Source organism: Fusarium tjaetaba (assembly GCF_013396195.1).
Source record: "Fusarium tjaetaba strain NRRL 66243 chromosome Unknown NRRL66243_c0000157, whole genome shotgun sequence".
Classification (NCBI taxonomy): Eukaryota; Fungi; Ascomycota; class Sordariomycetes; order Hypocreales; family Nectriaceae; genus Fusarium; species Fusarium tjaetaba.
Window position 1 is genome coordinate 1 of NW_023501353.1, and position 21,029 is coordinate 21,029.

General features: G+C 48.8%; 6 protein-coding genes across 6 annotated transcripts; 3 read left to right on the forward strand and 3 right to left on the reverse strand.

The window, feature by feature from the left end:
- Window positions 1-956: 956 nt before the first annotated feature.
- Window positions 957-1,643, forward strand: FTJAE_7732 (small nuclear ribonucleoprotein (LSM1); the record flags this gene model as incomplete). Its single annotated transcript, XM_037354479.1, has 3 exons — window positions 957-1,074; window positions 1,191-1,259; window positions 1,321-1,643. 3 exons carry the CDS (start codon window positions 957-959, stop codon window positions 1,641-1,643), a joined length of 510 nt encoding a protein of 169 aa, XP_037205114.1.
- Window positions 1,644-2,471: 828 nt separating this feature from the next.
- On the reverse strand, window positions 2,472-3,395 carry FTJAE_7733 (uncharacterized protein; the record flags this gene model as incomplete). Its single annotated transcript, XM_037354480.1, has 2 exons — window positions 2,472-3,064; window positions 3,119-3,395. 2 exons carry the CDS (start codon window positions 3,393-3,395, stop codon window positions 2,472-2,474), a joined length of 870 nt encoding a protein of 289 aa, XP_037205115.1.
- Window positions 3,396-7,168: 3,773 nt separating this feature from the next.
- Window positions 7,169-7,529, forward strand: FTJAE_7735 (uncharacterized protein; the record flags this gene model as incomplete). The annotated part of the gene is made up of 2 exons (XM_037354481.1): window positions 7,169-7,356; window positions 7,409-7,529. 2 exons carry the CDS (start codon window positions 7,169-7,171, stop codon window positions 7,527-7,529), a joined length of 309 nt encoding a protein of 102 aa, XP_037205116.1.
- A 297-nt stretch (window positions 7,530-7,826) lies between these two features.
- FTJAE_7736 (gastric mucin) lies at window positions 7,827-10,825 on the reverse strand (the record flags this gene model as incomplete). Its single annotated transcript, XM_037354482.1, has 2 exons — window positions 7,827-8,715; window positions 8,769-10,825. 2 exons carry the CDS (start codon window positions 10,823-10,825, stop codon window positions 7,827-7,829), a joined length of 2,946 nt encoding a protein of 981 aa, XP_037205117.1.
- A 4,107-nt stretch (window positions 10,826-14,932) lies between these two features.
- Window positions 14,933-16,213, reverse strand: FTJAE_7737 (transcriptional repressor rco-1; the record flags this gene model as incomplete). The annotated part of the gene is made up of 3 exons (XM_037354483.1): window positions 14,933-15,907; window positions 15,955-16,123; window positions 16,176-16,213. 3 exons carry the CDS (start codon window positions 16,211-16,213, stop codon window positions 14,933-14,935), a joined length of 1,182 nt encoding a protein of 393 aa, XP_037205118.1.
- A 387-nt stretch (window positions 16,214-16,600) lies between these two features.
- FTJAE_7738 (chromosome transmission fidelity 4) lies at window positions 16,601-19,221 on the forward strand (the record flags this gene model as incomplete). The annotated part of the gene is made up of 2 exons (XM_037354484.1): window positions 16,601-18,460; window positions 18,514-19,221. 2 exons carry the CDS (start codon window positions 16,601-16,603, stop codon window positions 19,219-19,221), a joined length of 2,568 nt encoding a protein of 855 aa, XP_037205119.1.
- Between the last annotated feature and the right edge of the window lie 1,808 nt (window positions 19,222-21,029).

Consider the following 21,029-nt stretch of genomic DNA (forward strand, 5'->3'; position numbering starts at 1 on the left):
TTTTTTTTTTTTTTTTTTTTTTTTTTTTTTTTTTTTTTTTTTTTTTTTTTTTTTTTTTTTTTTTTTTTTTTTTTTTTTTTTTTTTTTACACATCTAAGAATTCAGACGGGGCGGGTTACTTGAGCGGCATATAAAGGTGCAAGCATCGAGATCAGAGGGTTTATCTTATTGCAATTCATGGATAGGACCGGAAAAGCATCACAAAAGGTTGGCTGCCCTCAGATTCTTGCTTTTTCATCGGGGTCTAGCCCGAAGACCGACGGGACGGGGAGGCAAATATGCGCCTCAGTCCACCCGCTAGAGAGGGACGAAATCTTAGTAACTCGCCTGGTCATGGTGGAGTTGAATAGACTTGGCGATTCCCCTCACTTGAGCGCATCTAAACAAGTTGAAGCTGGGTGAGAGTGAGAGTGAGAGTGAGTGACCAAAAAGATCACCAAAATAATGAGACATAAAAAAAAGAGAAGAACCCTTTTGCCGAATGGCATATAATGACGCACAAGCAAGTCACTGCTGCAGCTCTCGACCACTAAGAGACTGAGGCCAAGACCTTGTCATGGATGCTTATTTCTTGCTTGTCCCGTTCCCTGAACCTTTTGACTTTGCCCCGCCAAGATGAAGGATGCCCCTCCATCTGCTCTCTAGAACTAAAATGCCCCGCATTGAAAGTCAGAAATTTGATGGCATGTTTTGTTGAATTCGGTGCTTTATAGCGATATGCACCTAAATGGCCCTTATCGTTATAGCGCTGTTTTGCCGCAATAGGATCCGCAACACTTTAGATCAACGTCAAAGCATCAACGACCTAGAGCATCTTCCCTTTATTCGACCGCTCCAACCAACTTCCTCGCAATGTTCATGTCATGAGCCTATAAAAGAACTCTCCATGGATCAATAGAATTTCGCAATCACAAAGAAGATAAAAAAACACTACCAACCTCATCCATCACGACATCATGGAGAACCTATCTATCGCCGATGCCCCTCCACAGGGCCGTGGTGCGCCGCAACCGCTCCCACAGCTGCCGCCGCAGATGTTCACCACTGCAGCGCAGCTCCTGGATCTCACAGACAGTACGACTCCGCCATGGTACCAGTTCATTCCTGCTTCCGGTTCACGAGAAGGGTTGGACTCGATAAAAAGCAGGGAGAAAGGGAAGGATCGTGTGCTGACGACTGTATAATTGCAGAGAAGCTCATGGTCGCTTTGCGCGATGGGAGAAAACTCATCGGCGTGCTAAGAAGCTGGGATCAATTCGGTGGGTTTTAGAAAAAACGAACCACTGCAGGGAAAACATCCCCCTTTCTGACCTCAATCAGCCAATCTCGTCCTCCAATCTACCGTCGAACGTATCTTCGCGCCCTCCCCCGAGTCAGCAGGTAGCGATCGACCAACGGGTCTGTACGCCGATATAAATCACGGCATATTCCTCGTCCGAGGTGAAAACGTGCTCCTCCTTGGTGAGATCGACCTCGACAGGGACGACGACCCGCCTCCTGGCTTTGAACCCGGAGACCTAGACGTTGTCAAGAAGCTCGCAGAGGAGAAGAAAGCCGTCGACAAAGCAAGGGAGAAGGCGCGAGTCAAGAAGCTTGCGAAGCAGGGCTTTGAGGGGGAGAACATTGGCGAGATCGTGCTCTAGAGTACGTTTGGATATTGGTACTTATCTCAAATTACAAGGCCTGGAAGTAGGCTTAGGTTGCCGGACGCTCTAAAGTGCTCTGGCTGACGGTCATTTGGGCAGAATATTGTGAAATGCCCATATACCATCAAGGAGATGCCGGCTCGAAAATGGGCTGGCACTTCAGGAATGAAAAAGCCTCGACACAGTAGGTTAGAGGCTGATAGCGCGTATGAATATATGAGCTTCACGACGCTACACCCAATGTTACCACCACAAGGCACTCGATGGTCTACTATTTTAAGCTAATACTTCCCCGTTAGCAAGCCTTGGGTAGCACCCAAGGGGCTCTGTTAAGATATGCACTCGCGTGAAGCTTCATGAATAGTTTTTCAAGTTTCCCTAAGAATTTCGTACCGCACAATATTGTATTTACTCTCTTTATTGTACTCGTAATACTCACATATATCATGAATAGACCAGTTGAAATCGTAAAACTGCATCAATTGCACAACCCATATTCTGTTCGAATTAAGGTCCCAACCATGAGTAGAGACAACTAGTGACAAGAATTTTTGAAGGCATAGTATCGTCTAAGAATGAGTTTTAGTTACTAATTTACAAAGCTATACAAAGTCTGAATGTGTGTGGAGTCTCATGGCTCATTGTTATACACTGTCTTATACACGAAGACCCCGCGACCCGAACCAGCATGAAGTCGCTGGCGATGATAAGATGCAACCAGAAACGCCTCTCATGATGCCATATCATTCCATAAACCGCTCTCGTTTTCTAAGCGAACACGCCCCTTGGGGCCATATCATCACTGTCCACCCCTACAGTGAGTCTTTAGATGGATCGTCGTCTTCGCACTCGCTCGAACATTGGTATAGGAGTGCCGGGGTTCTTGCAACCCCCGAGGAGCCAGTCAGTCAGACCAACAACCTTTGCACCGACTCCAGCTTCCCAATCGCCACCAGCTTGTGCCTGCTCAATGGTATGGCTTAGAATCCGACCCTCGGCATCGAAGTCGAAGACAAACAGTCCCGTGAATGCCTTGTCTGGGTCGACTCCCCGACCAAATGGTAGAGACCGGGCAATCACTCCTTTGTCAGAAGAACTATCTGAACCCTTTCGCTTCTCGCACCAGCGGACGACGAGCTGCTCGGGTATCGCCCCAGCACGGCGGGGTAAGAATGTGAGGGGCTCCGTCGTCATGCGCTCCGCGAGAACCTCGATACAGACATTGCCGAGAATGGGGACGCGGTTCCATGCTATTGGGGAGGTCCAGAGGGCGGCGTTATAGGCGACACGGCCGGAGACGGTTGGTAGGTGAGGGTGCGTCGAGGGGAAAAGATGGAGGGCGATGTTTGGCGCAAGAATGTCGTGAGGAAGAGGATGTAGTAAAAGCGTTGGTAATCGTTCTTGTAAAACTCGCAGAGCTATAGAAAGTTAGCATTGTGATACAAACATTGGGGATATCCTCAGTGACGTACTTTTTCCTAGCTTTGCCTTATTGGGGTCCTTTGGTCCGTCATCGCCAGATCCGACCCATCGCACGCCTGTCGCATCGAAATATGTTCTCGACAGTGCGCCTCGCCTGACGTAGTCCTCGAGAAGAGTGGCATCGGTAGGCGGTAGGGAAGGTTTAGATTCTCTAACAGTGACGGGCTGAACCTGTGCCTTTGCCGGGCGAGCGTTGGAGAGACTGCGAATAGAGGCAACAGAGGTCCGGCCGGAACGGCTTAGACTGGATCGGATGGGCGCGGCCATTGGGAGGTCACCGCAGCAGAATGGAGAGATTCATGGATCAACAGTGAAATTTGATAGAAGAAGCCAAGGGTGACTTTGTTAAAGAGGGTCTAGAATAATACAGAACCAAGGTGACTTGGTAATAATGAGGTGTTGCTGATACCTCTAGTAGCCTGGATGGTAGGGAACCTCAAGGTATGTCCACTTTTGGACTTTTTCTGCGATGGCTTAATGGGTAGACTCGGAAGTATCTAGCAGCAGTCAAGTGTAGGGAAGTGACATGATTGTGAAATGGTAGACTTGATTGGTTGATGACTGATACTCCACAGCCACAAATTGACAGCGGAGCGGGATGTGGCGGGGCGGGTCTTTTCCACTTGTGATGGGATCTTTTGAGTGGGAGAGAACAAGATGGGAATCTGGAGAAAACGGGAGAATTGAGGCTTGAATGGCAGCAGGGTCCACTGATAAGGCGTTATCTGGTATTTCTTGGAGATCATCTGTTTGCAATCGTGAATAGATGCCGTCTTTGTCACTCTTAAAGCAGAAGGCGGTGAAGTTGATCTAGTATATCAACTTGTGACATGCCAAGTCACTTGAATCGTGTGAATGAAGGCACAGGCTCCAAGTTTGGCTCATCAGCAGCCTCATGATGAGATGTTAAAGAATGAACGGACGCCTACAGTGCATGCCCGACAACGGAGCAAAGCAGGCAGACCCTCAAAGTAATGATGCATCTCTCATTCCGACGTTGTTTGTAAAATATGCACGCACGATGCTTGCTCTTCTTTTGCTATTGGAAGATGATCCGTTTTGGGAAAGTCTACGGCAACTTGGTTGGGTGCTATCGCAATCGCAAGCGATAGTGTTATATCGGTAAACCGCCCCGTGATATCTCGAAGTATATTGCATGAGAACAAGCAATATCCTGTAGATTACCCTTGCAAGGAAAATTAAATCAACGAATAAACCTCGCTTGTGACGTACCCTCTCGTCTCATCCGTTTCTTATTTGCTGCACATGCTCTGCCTTTACCCGTTAACTCAGTATCACATTGACTGACTTTCATTGTAACTCTTTGTTCTCTTTGACAGCATCACGTGATCCACGTCTGTCAGCTGCCCCATCATTCCCTCCCTCTCCTAGGTAGGCGGTGCTGGCGTTGCCTGGCGTTACGTTTCTTCCCTGACGTACCTTACTTGAGCCTCTGCAACCATTCTCAACTTAATCTTTCTCTCCCATCAACTCATCTCCAACTCCTCATTCCATCGCCTCGACAAGTTCGTCTTTCCAGCCTCACCCCTTCACTCTTCGCATCGGACTCTTGTCTTACTGTGAACCAAGGAATAACCGCCAACATGAACCCTGAGTAGTACGCCACTCTCCGCCTCCTTTGCGATAACCTCCTGATGGAACTATGCCCCATGCTGACTATTGCTTCAGAGTTGCACCCTGGCATCCTCGACTAAACCTCATGCGATTTCCTTTTGCTGCCGCTGTCGAGATGCGACTCCTTGATTATTTTTGGATCTGACACCAACTAGATACGACTATCTCTTCAAGCTCCTCCTCATCGGAGACTCCGGTGTTGGAAAGTCTTGTCTTCTCCTGCGATTCGCCGATGACACCTACACCGAGTCCTACATCTCTACCATCGGTGTCGATTTTGTGCGTTGTACCCAGCCAGCATTTCCGCTTACCTGGCCTATCGTCTAACACTTGCTCAGAAAATCCGAACAATAGAGCTCGATGGCAAGACCGTCAAGCTTCAGATCGTATGTGACACCTCCGCGCAGGCTCCGGCCACCTAACCAAATGCTAATCTGTCCTCAAGTGGGATACCGCCGGTCAAGAGCGTTTCCGCACCATCACCTCTTCCTACTACCGTGGTGCCCACGGCATCTGCGTCGTCTACGATGTTACCGACATGGACTCATTCAACAACGTCAAGCAATGGCTCCAGGAGATTGACCGATATGCCACCGAGGGTGTCAACAAGCTGCTGGTCGGTAACAAGAGCGATATGTCAGACAAGAAGGTCGTTGAGTACAGCGTAGCCAAGGTAGGTTTTTTTTTCTTATTCTGGTACTCTGAATATCGCAGCCTAGCGGGTCGCCCATCACATGCATCTAAGCGCCTGAACGCTCAAATGCCCCTGTCACCAAAATTTCACCCTCGGCTACGACAACCACCCATAGCAACACGATGACTGACATAAACTTGTAGGAATTCGCCGACAGCCTGGGAATTCCTTTCCTTGAGACTTCCGCCAAGAACGCCAGCAACGTCGAGCAGGCTTTCCTGACCATGGCCCGCCAGATCAAGGAGCGCATGGGCACCACAACAGCTAACAACACCAAGCCCAGCGTGCAAGTCGGCCAAGGCCAGGGCGTTGGATCTTCCTCCAACAACAGCTGCTGCTAAATGCTTTAACGCTCTCCTTTCTCTTGGCGAAGCAGGATGATGGAGTACGGCCGGGACAATGAACAACATGCCAGGGTCACGATCGGACGAGTTCACTCACGATATTTGCTTTTTCCTTTCACTCACTCCATTTCTGCGCATAGACCAGATTATGACCACTTGGATTGCCTTTCTTTTCCTCAAGTCACCACTTGATCCTTTTACCGCCTCGGCATCTGGAATCACGGCTCCTTCCATTCGTCTTAACGTCATTCGCGGGTCATGCCATTGCTATGTTGACGGTAGGAATGGTCTGGGCGGGGAATCGATTGGTTCTGGGGAGGGAGCATAAGGGAAGGCGACAGATACGAAGGCAGATTTTGTGTTTCTGGTAGCGGATGGCTTTGGAAGGGTTTTGCGCGTGCGCAGGCTGTATTTTCTCTTATTCCCCCCATGCTGTGTCTTTGCACTTTTGCGAAATTCAAGTATTGGGAGGCATTCGTCGGTTCTTGTTCTTTTCAACCCGCCAACCAGGCCATTCGCTGGGAATCACATTATCTGCGCACCCCGTTTTCCTCTGGCAATTCGCGATCCTGACCCTCTGTTCTCCGCAACTTCTTGACTCCTTGAGAGCTGTGGAGAAGAGTTGCGCTAATCGTCAATATCTTGCTTGGGTTCTGATATCAGTTGTTATGTTGTTTCTTCTATCTTACCATCCTGGTTCGCCTATGGTTTTTTCGTTGTTAGGTACTTGAGATCGATTTTAGTATGCGAGAAAGGGTTATTCTTAATAAAGGTGGAATATTCCTTTTTTCAAAACCTTGATCTATGATGAATATGGTTGGAGTTCCTTACTCATATGGCTTCATATCCCAAGTCATGATGTTGACGCCGTAAAATGTCTCCTTGATGAAGAGAGATTGCCTCGGCCAAAGTGAAGTTATTGCACAGAACGAACTTATAGCCAAGGCTCTGTGATGCATCTCGTAGATATCACAAACACGTTCTGAAATGTCCATCTAAAGTCCTTGGTCGCAATCAACTGGTTACAACATAGCTCACGCATCAGACAACTCAAGCACAGCTCTTTCACACCAACTTTAACCATTATACAACTTAAGCAAAAGGTTCAAGACATTGTGTAAACACTTTATGTAAGACACAAAGATAAAGCTCAGATGCTTAATCCACGCTACACACGCTTCATGCACGAAGATCTTCCTCATCGATGATATACGTCATAGATCAACCACTCTCAGCCTGATGTCATTCTCAAGGCACTCTTTCAACATAACAATTTCATTCACAGCAACTCTCTCCCGCCAATATATCTTCACAGAATAAAGCCACCATCCTCAATACCCATCTCAGTTCTTTCACAATCCTTCAAAATGGCCAGCGTCGAAAGTCAAGTGTCAAAGCAGTCCGAAGCTCCCCTCCAAAACGACAATGAGAACGCAGAGCAACTAGCTACCCTCGCAGAAGGCAAAGTCGCCGATGCAGTAAAGGGAACGAGTACCAGGGATAAGCCACGCAAGGATGATATCAAGATCGAGGACTATGCCTCTGATATTGAAAGGTTCGTCTCAATATGTAGCTCGTTCAGTATACGGAAGCTAACAACATGCTAGAAAAAAGGCTGAGCAGGCCGAGGCCAGAGAAGAGATCAAGGCACAGAGAAAAGCAGGTGTAGATGTTGATGGTAGCCTTGGACAAGGCAGACTGAGCAATGAGGACAACAGTAATGTCTAAGTATAATTACAAACCACTTCGGATCCGAAGCCTTTACGTAAAGATAATCTGCAATTATTATTACATCCCATAACTTCTTAAGTCCCATCCCCAGACCGTAGATGGACTAAAAGGTTGGCAAACATTACTCTATTAACAACAGCATCATGACTTTTATCCTTTCCCGACCTCCCTGGCCATCATTGTAAATCCTCACCCCTAAAATATCAACAAAAGAAAAATGCCACTTTGGGCGAAATCATAACATCATTACAGCCATATTTTTCGCATGGCGATTAGTATTCGTTCTTTCTGAAATCATGACAGGCCGAGAAACTTCAGTGCCTTATGAGAATTGCCTTTTCGCCTCTCGGCCTTATCCTCGAGGAGCGGCATAACCCGTCGATCTTCTTGATCCCAGTCGCTGTCATCGACATACATAGTCAAGATCGATCGAGCATCAATCGCGGAAGGGTTTCGCTTTGAATATGATCGGCTTGGCTTGCTTCTGGAAGACTTTGCTGTCTTGACTGTTTCAGCGATGGAAGGGGCTCGACTCGGAACCGCAGATGACCCTGATAGTGCCGCTCCCAAAGACGCCCCAAGCGCCGGGGACATGGGCGGGCTATGAGTCGCCGATGGCACACGTGGGAAAGGCGAGAATGTTCCTGTGATAGATGGCGGCTTGGACTTCTTTGGGGACTGCTTCTTGGGGGGCTCTTGAGGGACATAGAAATCAGAAGTCTTGGACAGAATCCTGGAGATGGTCGCAGTAAAAGTTGCGATTTCTGCATCAGTTGCAGTTGACGTGATGAGGAAGTTGGCCTCAGAAACCGTAACGTCATAGCCAGAGCCCGAGTTTTGTGGGAAAGTCTTCCCGTAGCGCCCAACAGGCCCTTGTTCTGGGCCGGTGATGGAGTTTCCACGTAAATGAGTGAAGGGAATGCTCTTGCTGCCAGCATCAACAATCTGAGCCACCTTCATCAACTCTACTCCAACAAGCTTTTGAAGAGCCAGCACCGTCGCAAGATGCTCAGGCGGGTATTCAAGGAGAAGATACCTCACCTCTGTGTGAAGGGCGAGATACGTTTCGAGGTGTGGAATTATGAGAGTCGCGAGTAGGAACGAATTCGCAAAAGGGTTGTCTTTGGCCTGAGTGGCCAAAGGCTGGGCCGTATACGCTTGCATGGCATTGGCAAGAAGGTACCTGTCTAGTGTGAGTTTTAGGCAGTACAAAATGGAGCAGAGTCTAGTACATACCTGAAGTCCAGCCGGCCACTTCGACTCATGCCGTTGCATTTTGTTCCTAGCTTCTCAAGCTGTCCTGTGATGGTGCAAGTATAGTCCCTCTTCACACCTCTCTGGGCTCCAATAGCTAGGATCTGGTCGATTCTATGGCAAGGTCCATGGCTATTGTTACTCCCAGTCTCCCAAAAGACTGGGTTCCATAATCCTTCAAGTTCTGGCAAAAGGGAAAACTGGAACTGCCGGTAGCCTTGAGTTTCTGGGGGGAAGTGCTCCTGGAGGACAGAACGCACTGAGTTCTGTACAGTGATGGCTGTTTCTTGACTATTGATTCGAAGGTCGTGAAACTTGCTGTCGACATCCGAAACCAGGGGTGGAGGAGTCCGAACTGGTGTCGGAGGTCGTGCAACCTTGAGCTTGGGCACACTTGGGACAGGCTTCTTGTTGGGCCAGACGGACTGATTATATGCGAACGGATCATATTCGTCAGAAAAGATAGATTGATCGGTGACAGCTGACTCCTCGTATGGGCTTTCTGCGCAGCTTACGTCTGTGATAGTGTTCGACTCAGGTGTTCCTGGAACCAGAGCATTGCCCTCGTCTGTTTCGGAAGTAGGTGAATAAATAGCCACGGGAAATTGGCCCATTCTAAGCCCATGGGTGACAGAATTGAGCAAAGGTTCGGGGACCTCCTCCCTCAAGTGCACCACCAGGTCTTCCATGAAGGGCAGTACAGGCTGGAATGTCTCCTTTGGTCCAGAAATGTGCTCGGCATCAGTGCCTCTATCCACGTACGATGCCCGTGCAGGCTTTCGCTTCTTCTCCAAGGGAACCGGGGCCACTTTGATGATCGGGAGATTGGTTCTCACAATAACAGTTCGGGGTCCCTCCGTGTAGCTGCGTCTTTTGGAAACGAGCTCCTTGGGGCTTGTGATTATCGATTGTGGATGCTGATGGGCTTTCAACAATTCTGGCTCCGGATCACTCTCTTGTTGCCGTGCAAATCCTGAAGTGGCTGCAGAAACACAGAGATCCCGATACCTGGGACTGGCCGGGTAGATTCTGTCCAGAGACTTGACTCGAGACAGAGTTGGGCTGCGGCCTGGAGACCTCATGTCCACTAATGAAGCTTCCCCGTACACGACATTATCTGTAGACGGGATGCTCAAAACGTCGGATCTTGGGCTCAAGCCTTCGAGGGCAGGGGATACAGGGGCAGCTATCAAGCCGTAGGCTTCGCCAATGCAGCTCGGAGATGTAAGGAAAGAAGCCCTGGGTGAAGGAGACTGTAGATGGGAAATATCATGATAAATGCGACCTGCAGATCTGTCATAATGCCTCGCAGAAAACCTGCAAGCTTGGGGTGAGTAAGAGCAGCCCGGAGGATCACCAGCTGTACTCCCACCTTCATCTTTATTCGCGGCACCAAAAACAAAGAATGGGGCATCATCTCCGAAGTTGTCCTCATAGCCGTAGAGCGGCAAGCTGTTACTTCGCGGACGGGGCGTGAGGGTCAAATCGAGTTCATTGGAGGGTTGAAGTGATGCTGTTTGTCGGTCCAAGGCGTCGGCAGCTCGCATAGCTCGTGATATGGGATCTTCGAACTCCTGTTCTTGGTCCCCTTGATCCTTTGGTTGATACATGTCCTGCTTTCTCCAGTCTCTAACTGGATTGTCCAGGCCCACCACTCCATCCTTGACTAGCTGATTGAATAGCGACTCGGCACGGTAGTAGTCCCCATCTGTTTCGTAGTCCATGATGGCTCTGATGCAGAGTGTTCGGGCACTCGGGGTCCCGCCGTTCATAAACACGAGTCGCCTTCCACTTGCTGTTGAACCATGAAGGAAAGCTTGAGCAGCCTCGTAACGAGCTACTGTGGCCTCGTGTATTTTCTTGGCATAAACTCGAATGTCTGAACGGTTTTCCAAGTCCCTATTGGAGATATAATTTTGAATGCTGGGAAGTATCAGAATATGTGGTGAAGTTGGAAGCAGTCGTAGTTGTGTTGATATCGTGTCTACATGGCCTTCAAAGGCAACGACGCTCCCAAGGAGTTTATTGTCGGTAGACATGATGAATTCTCGAGGCGCCACTGATTCGGACGACTCTAGTAGAAAAAAGGAATAGTAAACGGGAGAGGTCGAAATAAAGTAAGGGATTGTGCTGATGGAATGCTTGGTCCGTTCGAGGGTGTGAAAGGGAGCAGCCGAGAAACTTTTGGTATGAAACACGCCGAATTACACATAAGAAACTCTATCCGATGATTAGTGAGGTCGACATCAGAATGGATAAAGAATTGATCTTACAAGGGTATTTCTCAAGTTGAATGATAAAATGCGCTCAGATATGAGACGTGATGAATGTAATTAAAGATCCCGGCCTGGGGAGGAGAGAGGGTGAAGAAAAGAATGCTCGTTCACAAAAGGCAAGAGATGGAAGAGGAGGAGTAGGGACTTTGAGGCAAGTGCCATCGAGATGTAAACTGGAAAGAACGACCTGAGAGTCGGAGGCAACTACGACTAATATCTAATTCGAGGCAGGCGCAGGTGGTGCAAGTGGTGCATGCTCTATAGAAGCTGCAGGTCAGGTCGCCCGTTCTTCTCCACTGCCAACGGATGCCGACTCCTCTAATTCCACTTCAACTCGTTCATCAGTCTCCATACAAGGCCCAGGATTTCAGGTTGTTGTTGAACCCTGCAAGAATCGGGCTACCGCAGCAGAAAAGCAAGCCACTCTAGCGATTTACTGAGAATCTGTTGGGTCTCCATACATCCACGAAGGAGCCCCGATGAACGAACAGCATAGAGACACCGAGATCCATCCCGCCAGTTAATCACTCGTCACTGCAGGGTTGTATTTGGGCTTGTTTAGCCTCCTGAGCTGGAGCCAAACAGAACAATGCCGATATGAACTGGATGGGAGGTCCAAGCTTCGAGGTCGACATCGATATCCATTTCCGTGCTGTTGGAGTGCCTATCCTGTCCCAACCGGCTGGGTTATCAGGCTGACTGTGACGGGACTGGCCTACTCGCAACTTGGAACCAAGCTATCGGGCACCTGCAGTAATTCTCCCTTACCTCCAACGCATTTGCCAAGTATGCAGTGAGACCACTCAGCATACGTAGCACAAGCACAAACACCAATTGCAATACACAATGTAGCGAGGTCCTTGCGTGTCGTGCGTCTGGGGCAGAGAAACTGTTTGCTCAAATTACAGGGATTGACAGCACCCATGTCCCATGTTCCATGTTGCAGCTCACGGCCCAGTCCCACAATGCAAGGGCTCCCGTCAAGGATATTCCATGATCCAGGATCTGGTCTAGGCTCAGCTGAGACGCATTATCCCTTTATGATGTCTTCAACTCAAGTATGGATTTCGGTCGCGATTCGGTCATGCACAATATAACATATCATATCGCCAATAGCCATTATCATCTATTCGGTTGTTATTACCCGATTCCTCTTAAGATTCAAGCCCAAAAAAGGAAACACTGAGCTAAAACATGAAACACAGAAACCGGAAATAGCTGTTGCACGTTCTATGTAGTTGGCATTGGACACTGAGCGAATTGCAGCCTCTCATGTCATACCAGCCAGCTCATCTTCGGCTTCCACCCAAAACTCCCAAGCCAGTCGGCTTGAGCTGGCCTTTGATTACGGCTACACACCATACAGGGCGAGGAAGCTGCCGGCTCGAATCCTATTTGTCAAGCGTTGCACGGTAAGGGGGGTCATTGCAGTGTTTGCTGGTATTTCAATTACCACAAGGGCTTCGACTCAATCTTGAACTAATCAATGGAAAAGGGAAAGCAAGGTAAGGAAATGCAAACATAGTAGTACCTACTTGTATGCTCAAGCCTTGTGGATAGCTTCTGGCAAAGTGGGCTCTTCAACACCATCGATCCCCCCCACGTCAATTAACGGGTTTCAAATTCTATTTTGGCCATCATCTTCCGAAAATCCGAAATGCTCAAATGGCGATCGTTGGCCCAAATTCACAATGCTGATCAGCATGCAAAACGGGGCGGTTGAGCTTTGAATCTAGGGTCTTGATAATTACCTCATTTGCCGTATACAGATGTTGCTCAGCGCCATCCGTGATAGTCGATACGAGACGCAGTAGGTGGCCGCAACTATCGAACAGACTTTTAGCGTCGTGCTGATGTCTGAATCAGTCATATGTCTCGCGATCTCACTAGATCCTTTCGACAAGGGTAGCATTGACATAGACCTCGAGACGCTTCGCACCGCGCGGCTATTTGACCCCCCACCTCCCGTTGTTTGCTTGCTACCTAGTGTGACTTGCCAAGTCCCAGGAAGACAAAGGAAACGACTTTGGTAAGCACTTGATGATAGCTTTGGAAAGAGCAATACTAGTTATCGATCCTCCTTGGACCATTTTCGAACGGACCGAACAACGATCGTTTTGTGACTGTCAGAGGGACGATTGGGAGTGTGAGCCCGCCTTGCAGCAGCGCCTTACGATCCTGCAGACACCAAGCATACTGCGAACTGGTGCTGCTCATGCAGTACGCGCTGGTAGAGAGCAATGGGCTCCGACTGTTTGGACTAGGGGCCTGCATGTCTGACCAGATCGAAGTTTGGCAGGCATCGTCATAACGCGTGCGGTGCCTGTGGCTTATGGCTATTGTTTCAATTCAGCATACTAACTTTTCTCATCTACGGCAAATCTGCCCAGACATGGCTTATACTCGTTTTGACAATGATCACTCACAAATGACGCCGATACGGGTAAGAAGAGGGCGTCTTTCCCTTTCCCCGAAAAATATAACACAGCACATATCGATTAGGTATGTTTTTATGAATTCTATGAACTAACATGGATACTCAGATCCACTTAGGAACACAATTGTCACTGAATAGGGTCCGGGATGCTAACGAGGCGGAAAATGGACAGCGTACTCCATACGCAAGCTTAACAAATTTGCAATCTTGGGGAATGGCCAGGATGCTTGAATATGGCACGCTCGTGAGCAAGGGGGCCAGCCTTGACCGATAGAGATCGGGCGTTGGATTTACAGTGCATGAAGGAAGCTGAGTAGATCAGCTAGAATGAATGGTACGGTGACATTGAAGATCTGGAAAAGATCTTCATTGACCAGCTGGGAGCCATTACTGTTGACAACCCTCAGGCTTGTGGCTTGTGGTAAACTTTCAAGTTAAAGTTGCTTGTGTAAGCCACGAGAACTTCGAAGCTCAAAACGGGAATCAAGTTCGTTTAATGAGTTGTGCAACTTCACGGTTTCACAGGACGAAATTTCGAGTTCAAGTCCGGCAACAATCCCTAACACCAGCTTAGCTGATTGCATCAGTAAATGCTTGATACACCCGTCTATCCTCTGTGTTGCGTTTGAACAAAACAACATCAGTGCGTAAAGCAGGTGTTCTATGTTTTCGGCCGTTTTCAGCATTACCAGCGCTTTATGGGTTTAGGCAAAGCTATATTTGCATCTCTCCTGCAGGATGGACCCTGCAACGCCGGCAGACAATTGCTAGAAAACAAAGTATCGGTGCTGTTTGTTATGGCCAGCGCTTTGCGGCTGAATCAAAAGCAAGTACCACGGATAATTAAAACGTGACGAGCCTGTGATGCGCCGGGGATCAGATCCTGTCATTTGTGATAATGGAATCTATCACTTGCCGTGTCCCTGTTACTTGGAAATAATTCCTTTTTCTCGACAGATCGTTGTATCCCAGTTCAAGGAATTAGTGGCCAACACGTCAGAGCCATGAGACATATTCCTCTTTGGTGTAGTCATGGTGCTTCTGGTTGGCTATCAGCATTAAGCCTTTGTAAATGAATACAAGGCGGCATACAAGGTTGCTTTTTGTGTTTGTCTCTGCGCATGGAAAAGGAGAGGTGCCGCCGATACAGGCCACTGTCTGAGGGCACTTGCACACAGAGTCTTAAGCACGATCCAGGTTGTCGTGGTTCGGAACAGCGAGTTGAGACCTACGGTTACACGGCTTGGATGCGGCTTTCCGTCGTATGTTCCGCAGACAAAGTCGAGCTGAAATTTTGTGGCACGGTACGCAACTCATGGCAAGTGTTTCAGGGGCTCGAGCAACACCAGAATGGCCGTGAGAAAGACGGTCAGAGCCCAACTATTCTGAAAGGGGGGAAAGTCATGTCAGTCTTGCTATTTTGCTGAGTTGGTCTAGTCGTCCATGAGTTCTGCGAGCTCAGCTTCTTCCTCGGCCGTCATCACATTGCCACCTTTCTCCTCTTCTTCCTTTTTGGGTTCTGCAGCCTTCTGGATCTTGACAACAACCTCGTCAAGCTCAGACTTTCTGAGCGGCCATGTGCGGACAGTACCGTCGATACTAACACTACAAACCTTGCGAGGGGTACCGTCTGTGTCCTGGAGCAGGACGAGGTCGGTGACTTCTTCGTAGTGGCCAACCAATGTACAGTACAGTTTACCAGATGAGCGATCCCAGACCTTGACATTCTCATCGCGGCCTGCCGTGATGACCCATTGGTCTGTTACGAGAACACCTCGTACATAGTCCCCGTGTGTGAGCGTGTCATCAGCGACAAAGTTCCTTGAACGCGCCAGGCATTTTGCAGTTCCGTCAGCACTGGCAGTCCAGAGATCTGCATCCTCACTCATCTGGTCAAAGACAAGTCGGTAAATGCTGGTCTCGTGTTCCTGGATGGTAAGTCGCTCAGCATCGGGGCGGTCGGAGAAAGATTCGGGCAGCTGCTCGTAACTGTCCAGGGTGACCTTCCACCGTCGGATGTGCGGGTCGCTGCCTGCGCTTGCAAATACGACAGTGGTAGGATCGCTGAGTACAGGATCGATGGCGAGGTGCTGGACGGCAAGCATTGTCGTGGTGGGATCTTGCAGGGTATGCAGTCGTTTGCCTGACTCTGCGTCCCAGACGAAAATCTTCTTGTCGGCACCTCCGCTGATGAGAATGTGCTTGCCTGAGACGGTAGCACAGATGATGGTCTTTACAAAGTCGGTATGGCCGCTGAACTTGCGGCCAGGTTTGGCGGTCTCAATGTCCCATGACCAGATGTCCTTGTCCCACGAACCTGCAAAAACTGTCCTGTTGTCTTGACCTCCTATGGCGAGACAAGTTACAGGGGCTTTTGGTCCACGGTAAGTTATTTTGGTCTCTAAGGTCTATAAATGGTAAGTAGATGTGGTTTTTTGAGAGTATCCAGACATACCTCGAGGTTGATTCGGCGAACCGCTCCAGCAGACTCAGCAATGAACACGGAAGTGAGAAGTGCAGCAGGGTCTGGGACGGCTGCAAGAATCTTGGACTTCATGATTACGGGATCGCCATTCTTGTTGCTTGCCTTGGCAGCCTTGCGTTGCCGCGAAGCTTGAACAGCACTGTAGATTTGGTTGGTTATAGCTTTGTAATAGGAGATGCAGTTGTACATACTCTGTCTCGAAGAAATGATCACGGTCTGCAGATTGCATTTTGATGATCAAGGTTTATATGCGTTATATTCACAGGTTCTGGTACTGAGACACAATATAAGCCCCTGGGGTAGATATTGAGCTTGCCGTGAGTATAACTTGTGATATTATCTCTTGATCTAGGTTAGGTTAGTAGGCAACCATAAAAGAGTTGGAGATCTTAAGATTTAGGTCGGAGTTGAATTTTAGTGGAGCTATCCCCTGTAACGGCGCGGGGTCTTTCCGCGACTTTAATTGCGACGCGCTCAGACGCGTCTCCCGAGAAACGCCTGTCCCACTTCTAAACCAACCATCCATCACCCATCATAGATCGCCCTTCTTCCTATCATAGCAAATATCCCATTGCTCGTTGATTTGAACGACTAGAACAACTTCACATCGACGATCATGGACTCGACAATCGCCCCTAAACCACGGCCTCGGCCCGCCCATACACAAGGAACTACTCGCTGCGCCTACACTCCCGATGGAACTCGTCTCGTCACAGTCGGCTCCAACAACACGATTCGTCTCTACAAAACAGGATCTGATGGAGAACCGATCAATATCGATGATTGTCAGGAACAGAACATGGCTGTTGCCGCTGGTGACGAATTCTTTATCGTTGGATCCGAGGACGGCACCGTCAGTTTATACTCCCTCGAGACACATACCTTTGAGCGCTTCCTTACTCGAACTGTCCTGCCAATTCGCGATGTTGCATTGTCTAGTGATCGAAAATGGTGCGCTGTGGCAAGTGATGAGTTGAGTGTCAAGATTGTGAACACAAAGGACATCACACAGGTCAAGCACCTTCGAGAGCATGCCCGCGCTGTACGAAATGTTAGCTTCGATCCTCAAGGGCGATTGGTTGCGCTTTCTGGAACCGATGGAATCGTTTACGTATATTCTCTTACAGCTGAAGAGCCAGAACTGATTCGAAAGGTGGATGGTATCATTGGTGCTATCGACGGAGATAGCGAGACGTCAACACGTGTTGCGTGGCATCCAGATGGGAGAGCATTTGCCGTACCAACACCCGTTAAAGACATCCAGATCATCTCCAAGAATGATTGGGAGAAGCAAAGAACTTTCGCCAATGGACATTTGGCTGACATTACTGCCATAGCCTGGTCGCCCAATGGTGCCTTGTTGGCGTCAGCAAGCAAAGACGGAAAGGTCATCGTCTGGGAAACCAAGACACAGTCCGTCATTGCAAGATACGACTACTCTAATGTCATTGACATTGCGTGGCACCCTACCAAGAACATTGCGTCCTTCACGACCACCGATGGTGAAGTCTACATCTACCCAGACTTCCTCACAGACCAGTTCTCGCCCCTCTTGAAACTGGCCACACAACCTGCCCCCTTCATTCACGACCCCCTTGCCGAGTTATCTGCGAACCGAAGACCGCCTCAAGTCAACGGTCAGAAGCAACAAGGTCTGCCAACGAGACCCCGAAGGGAGTCACTTGGAAGTCTCGACTCATTTCTCGAAGGCGGAGATGGATACGGTGATGATGACTTCGTGGAGGATGATGACGGTGCCGGGTACACTGTTGGGCAAGGTCAGAAACGAGCCCGGGACGGCGATGATGTCTACGGCACCTCAAGTAAGCGTCGCCATATGCTTGAGCCGCAATACCACGAAGCATTTCAACCAGGAGCGACTCCCTGGCGAGGGAACCGCAAGTACCTTTGTCTGAACCTGATTGGGTTTGTCTGGACAGTCGATCAGGACTCCCACCACACTGTTACAGTTGAGTTCTACGATCACGAACTCCATCGAGACTTTCACTTTAGCGATACCTTCCTCTACGATAAGGCCTGCTTGGCCGAGCACGGCACACTCTTCTCATGCCCACCTAAGGATGATGCCCCTGCAGTCATATTCTATCGACCACACGAGACATGGACGCAACGACATGACTGGCGCATCGAATTACCCAAGGACGAAGCTGTGACGGCCATGTCCTTGAGTGAGTCTTTTATTACAGTCACAACTAGCGCCAACTACGTCCGAGTATACACCCTATTCGGCATGCCATATCGCGTATATCGACCCAAGAGCACACCAATGGTGACATGTGCAAGCTGGAGGGATTACGTATTGACTATGGGCAATGGACCCATGGGCGCGGATGGTAACACTCGCCTTCTGTACACCATTGAAAATGTCAAGAGAGATGAGATTTGCCAGAATGAGGATACAGTAGCACTACCCGAGGGCGCCACACTGAAGAGCGTCTTCTTCTCGGACAATGGCGTAAGTTTTCTCTAAAAGACTGATTAGAAGGAACCGGACTGACCATGATCTAGGACCCCTGTATCTACGACTCAACAGGCACTCTGCTTACACTTCTTCACTGGCGACAGCCTTCAAGGGCATCATGGGTGCCCCTTTTAGACACAAAATTGATGGAACGTCTAGCATCAGGCCGCAAGAACGAGTCCTACTTCCCTATTGCAGTGGCCGATAACAAGTTCCACTGCATCATTCTCAAGGGTGGTGACCAGTACCCCTATTTCCCTCGTCCACTTCTGTCTGAGTTCGATTTCTCCATCCCTATAGCATCGGCACCTAAAACCTCGAAGCGTAAAGCTCGGGAAGGATCTGAGGATCTTGACATGGCCGATGGCGATGAAGATAAGGACGATGAAGATGATGGTTCTTCAGAAACTCGCAAGCTCGAGCAGCAGTTCATGCTTCATAATGTGAAGGCAGCTCAGCTCCGAGATCTCATGGAGGCTACATCAGGCAGCCACACACTACGCTCGCAGCTCTCACGTCTTGAACTCGATATCGACAAGACTCTCCTGCAACTTCTCGCGGTTGAGTGTCGTGAAGGTGAAGAGCGAGGCATGCGTGCGCTGGAGATGGTACAGCTGATGCGGGATCGTACAGGCCGCATGATGGAGGCTGCTGGTAGAGTAGCAGAGAGATATGGAAGGACGATATTGGGAGAAAAGATTCGCGAGGTCGGTGAGAAACGGGTTGGAGGACTGGAAGATGATGACTTTCCATAATGTCATATGTGACTCCGGATGAGGTCGTAATGTGGATTTGGATTATGTGTAGCATTGGAGCAACCTAGCATCTTGCATTCGGGTTCGAACATGACAGATAATGACTATCATATATCAAGGAAGACTAAGTAATTGTCTCTGCATTTCAGCCTCTGTTGTTGCTATCACTACGGAATCACGGCTTTGATATGAAGTGAGTGATGGTCTCCTGTCCCTTCTATTATTACTGGTAGGAAGCAGACTCATCATGTAATTCGATGTCTCAAAAAGACACTACACTGCTAATAAAGATCGTTGCCAACTCAGATTACGGACAGAGCTGATATGCCTACTTAACCTAGTGAAGGCAAGAAAACTTGGGCCATATATCCTCACTTCCTAAGTGACGAGAAGACTTAGGCAAGTTTAGTATATCTCGATGGGCATTTAGACCAGCGAGCTTAACGTCAGAGGTTCGCTTACTCCCCGGGGGCAACCTATTTCTCACACCCATTGGAACTACGACGAGTCATGATAGCTTCGGATATATATGGAAACTAGAACTGCTACGGAGTCAGTGCTTCGAAATTGCCACTGACCGAGCTTCCTCCGACAGCTATGTGTATCTATAACTTGTATTCACATTAGGCCAGTATATCAAAATAACCACGATATAGTCAACTGATTCTGTGCCCAAACGGAGTTAACATTCAGGGGTTGATAGTTATTGTCAATACATGGATGTACCATGTCGAGAATTTCTAATCATATCAAAATTTTGCTCCCCCTTGTGGAAATGCGACGGATGTTGTACCCGCGGGAGTCGATGTCGATCATGACACCCTGAAAGTTTTGACTATTTTTTTCTCCCGTCAGCAAGCAACGTTGAACTGTCGGAGATACAGTATACGCAACGTATGCTAGGCGTGGCTTCGCACCCGGTCCGGCCGAAAGAGAAGGAATTCCAAAAGAAGGAATAAATCGTGAACAGAGATTTTTTTGTTGACATGGAAGTCGTCATGGATAGAGTAACATCGTTGGTGTGCACGGGTTCAGTGTCAAACAATAGTGTCTTGGTCTTTGGTGAACCAGGTATCGCAGCAAAATCAACTGCCGGAGACCCAGCAAAGCTAGCCTTTTACTAGCATGTGAGTCGCAAACATGTTCATTCCCTGTACAAATTCTGAGGAAACGGCTCAAAGGTCGGATATGGCGAGCTTCAAAGGCATTTCGGCCGGAGGCGCCCATCCAAAAAGGTCGAGCTAATACCGACGGACAGGGTCAGATTTCGGAATACGGCCCCTATCAGCATAAGTTTGAAGTGAAAGCGGAGTGGCTCAGGTACGCGGCGAATATTCAAGTGCCATAAAACCTGCCATCGGAAGAACCGATGCGGTCCCTTGGAGCGTTCTCGAACACTTCGATAACCACAGAACCTGTTAGCGCTCGTGCAGTTTCTGTCGTGCATAACACGGCCAACTTCAAGTTGGTAGTTGGTAGTGTACTACAGCATTTCCAACACTAAGGAGTGACGTGCGCTGCCCTGTCATCCATGTCCTCGGGTTTTGAACATGAGCCGAAATGCATCCCTGTTTCAGCCCGTTCCCCTTTTATTATCATACCGTTTCGGACAGAGCGCCATAGCCATGTCTGACGCCCGGTGAGAAGAGTTGAATAAGTATATTACAAGATAAGCAGTCACGATTTCATGCGTAATCTGGGAAAACGTTAACCGTGTCCTGAATCGCGAATGCCTTGCTATGTAGATGCCACTAGTCAGTCATCATAGATTGTAGCTCGATATGCTGGGATCTTGCATCAGGGGACGG